We start from the raw sequence: 3,645 nt of genomic DNA, 5'->3' as shown, positions 1-3,645 counted from the left end.
TGAACGGCTGCGCCGCGGACCCCAAGGCGTCCAGGGAGCTGCCCCCGCCGCCGCCGCCGCCGCCCCTGCCCGAGGCCCTTAGCTCGCCGCCGCCTGCTCCGCCTCTGCCCTTCGAGGGCGCTGGCCCGGGCTGCGGACAGCGTCGCTCCTCCTCGTCTACTGGCAGTGAGTAGGGGCGGGTTGAGGGGTGGGGGGCGGTGCCAGCCCTGCAGAGGAGGGAAACCTAGACATCGCTCCTTTCCCAGCGGCCACGGCACTGGCGCTTCCTCTTTTCCGACGTGTTCTTCCTGCTGCAAGCCCCTACCCCAATGAGGACCTGACCCTAAGAGAAGGCTCCGAGTTGCCTCTGTGTGACCTCAGTCCGGCCCCGTTTCCTCTCTGGGCCCACATCCCATCCAGCAGGGAAGGCCTCCCAGCTCTGGTGGCCGGTGCTTCTAATGAGCTGGTGCTAACTGGGAACTTGGAGAAGTAGACTTAGTTTCAAAGAGGCAGGGCTGCTCCGCCCACCTTCTTCCTGCCCCATCCATGTCTATCCTCAGTTTCTCTTCTCCTCCTCACCGCTTTCTCTTGTTCCTCCAAGCTAGCTACAGCCTGAGCTTTTCTCAGATAGGTCAGGGGCTCTTCCTGGCCAGATACCCCCAGAGACCCCAGGCCAGCTAGGACCGGGCTATGGGGACAAGGCCAGTGACCCATCATGCCCTGCGCTTTCCCTCCTGATGACCCCCCACCCTGGGCAGCCTTTTTAAGATCTGGGCTGGTGACCGGGATTCCTGGGCTTCTCTTCTGTAAGGTGGGGCAGTCTCTTACACGCCAGGGCTCCTGCAAGGCCCATGAGGTGGTGTCCTATGTGTGTGGGGGGGTGGGCTCACCAGGTGGTGCCCCATGTGTGTGTGTGGTGGGCCCACGAGGTGGTGCCCCGTGTGTGTGTGGGGTGGGCCCACGAGGTGGTGCCCCGTGTGTGTGTGGGGGGCAGGGTGCCTTCCCCACCCAGCCCCTCGGTGCTGGGACCATGTTTAGTGACATCATCGACAGCTTCTTGTCCCTTACTAGGAGTGCATAGGTATAATTGGTTCCAGGGTAGGGCCAGCCTGGGGTCCCTTTGGATCCCTATAGAGCCTCAGCCCCTGCAGACTGGAGTCTATGGTAGCAGGCCCACCACCCACTGAGCCTCCAGAAAGGTGCCCAGCTCTGGGGTTAGCTTTTTCCTTTGAGGGCAAGGCTGAAGCCAGGATCGGAAGAAAAATAGAACCTGGGCTTCTCCAGAAACCCCTTCTCAGCAGAGCCTGGGCTGGGTGCCCTATCCCAGCCCAATGCCAAGCGTGAGGCCCTTGCTAGGGGGACCTGTGGCAGCCCTACCCAGTCCTCAGGGACACCAGTAAAGCCCGGAATGGGGCGGACCACCCTTGTGGGGCCCCAGAGCAGCCTGAGCCAGGGTGAGATGAGCTGGAAAATTCCTCCTCTCCTGTCCCCCCTCCTCTGTGCATCTCCCTCCCCTTCCTCCTCTTGCTATCCACCCCCCCTCCCGCTGTCCTAGCCTCACCCCGGCCCCCTCCCCCTCCTAACTTCGCTGTCACTTCTCTCCTCTCGGTCCCTAGAAGTGAGAGTCCTGAGGCACAGGAAGAGTGAGTAGCTGCGTGAGTGGCTCCTGGCTGAGCTGCGGGGCGGGGATCGAGGCACGCTCAGGGCAGACGAGGCTGCAGGACCTGGGACTTTAGGGGAGAAAAAGGGGGGGCGGGGCCAGGAGCCGGCAGGCCAGGGGACCTCCGCACTGCAGGCGGGGCCACTGGCCCCACAGCTACCTTCCTTCCTCCACCACACCCGCATGCACACCCACAAATTCTACCCATGGCTGTCAGTTTTGCCCAAATAAATGAGCCCGTTGCCAGTACCTGCCTGGCAGCTTTCCCTTTTACCCCTCCTGCTGCTCGCTCAGTGATCCCCAGCCTGGGGAGCCTAAGAGCTGTTGGCTTGGTTTTTTTGCCCTCCCCCAGCCCTCCCCCCTCCCTGGGTCTCTAAGACAGCCCTTCCCAAACCCCAGCCGCCTCCGCTGGCCTTGTCAGAAAATGCAAACTCCGTGTACTGCCTATTTGCATGCTTTTCACCTGGCCCTCCTTCCTGGGTGACCTCACCCCGTATCCTCAGTAAAGGCTCCGCTTTCCTAGGTCCCCAGAGCTGAGCAGCGCTTCGCCATAAGTGTGCTACGCATCGGGCTTGCAACCAGTGTCTGCCTGGGCGTCTGTCTGTGGGTGTGGGAGGTGGCGAGGGGACCGGCTGGGTTCTGAGCCCATATAGCCACGGAGGCCCCAGGTGACTCAGTCCAAGGGTCACTGAGCTTTGCTGATGCAGAGAGGGCTGGAGAGAGACTCCACCCCGGCTGGCAGAGACAGGGAACCCAGGGCAAAGGTCGGGTGGCTGGTCCCCAGGTAGTGTCTTGAAGCTGGTCAGTCAGTGTCCTGGGTGGAGACATTTGCTGGAGTCCCCAGGGCCGGGCCAAGAGCCAGCATGAACTGCCAGGGACCTCCAGGCAGGGCCCCCATTCCCCGTGAGTAGGGCCGGGAGGATGGTGGGGTCTGCGGGCTGTGAGCGGGGAGCCCGCCTCTGGGGTACCGGAGAGCACCCCCCAGGGCCTGGGATCTGGAGAGCTTCCATCTGGAGCCCGGCCCTTCCCGACTTGGGGAGGGGCAGCAGAGGGGCAGGTGGGGGCGGCCCGCCTCCCCGCCAGCACCTCCTCTCCCGCCTCCGTGCAGGCACCAAGTCTTTCAACATGATGTCCCCGACGGGTGACAACTCCGAGCTACTGGCGGAGATCAAGGCCGGCAAGAGTCTGAAGCCGACGCCGCAGAGCAAGNCGGCAGCTTGGCGCCGGCGCCGCCCGCCACCCCGGCGCCAGGCGTGCAGCTCGACGTGGAGGCGCTCATCCCCACGCACGATGAGCAGGGCCGGCCCATCCCCGAGTGGAAGCGCCAGGTGATGGTGCGCAAGCTGCAGCTGAAGATGCAGGAGGAAGAGGAGCAGAGGCGGAAGGTGGGTGGGGCGGGGCGGGGCCGCCCAGAGCGCCCCGGAGTCTGCGCCGGGTCCTTGGCCCATCCCTCACATCACCCCCCAGCCTGCCGGGTCCTTTCCACCTCCGGAGGCTCCCATTGGCCTTGGTGGGGGGAGGGGGCGAAGCAGGGCTGGAGGACCTCGCCTGCCCCGGGGACCACCCCTACCCCTGCCTCCAGCAGCCTGTCCTTCGGTGAGATGGGGAAGCTCATCAAACTCTAATGTGTTTCACGCNNCAAGTTTTGTTCCCCCCCCCCCTCCCCCATCTTGTAAAAATGCCGATTGTGATTCAGGAGCTTTGGGCGGGGCTGAGATTCTGCATGTCTGGCAAGCTCTGGGTGAGGCTGACCTGCTGGTCCAGGGATGGCACTCTGCTACATAGCCAGCATGCCTTTGGTTGTAGTCAGACTGGCCTGGGCCCTTGTCCTCACTGCCACTTTCCAGCCACCGAGACAGCCGCATCCAGCCTCGGTTTTCTTATCTGCCGATGACTGATCGTCACTGGCGGGCAGGGTGGTTTGTCATTGATCGGCTCAGCACGTGTTTCCTGGGTGCTGTGTCTGTGCACTGTTGTAGCCTCTAGGGATTCACGATGAATATCTC

At 63.3% G+C, this 3,645-nt stretch overlaps 1 protein-coding gene across 1 annotated transcript in view; it reads left to right on the top strand.

Annotated features, from left to right (window-relative positions):
* ESPN (espin) overlaps positions 1 to 3,645 on the top strand; it is a gene marked incomplete at its 5' end in the record, with an annotated part of 28,677 nt that overhangs the window by 19,754 nt on the left and 5,278 nt on the right. Inside the window, 4 exon segments of the mRNA XM_077763984.1 lie at positions 1 to 165; positions 1,596 to 1,622; positions 2,748 to 2,846; positions 2,849 to 3,024. Coding sequence (XP_077620110.1) covers positions 1 to 165; positions 1,596 to 1,622; positions 2,748 to 2,846; positions 2,849 to 3,024 — 467 coding nt within the window.

The sequence above is a fragment of the Crocuta crocuta genome, unplaced genomic scaffold, assembly GCF_008692635.1.
Source record: "Crocuta crocuta isolate KB4526 unplaced genomic scaffold, BGI_CrCroc_1.0 scaffold13, whole genome shotgun sequence".
Classification (NCBI taxonomy): Eukaryota; Metazoa; Chordata; class Mammalia; order Carnivora; family Hyaenidae; genus Crocuta; species Crocuta crocuta.
This window is presented reverse-complemented; position numbering and strand designations above follow the sequence as displayed.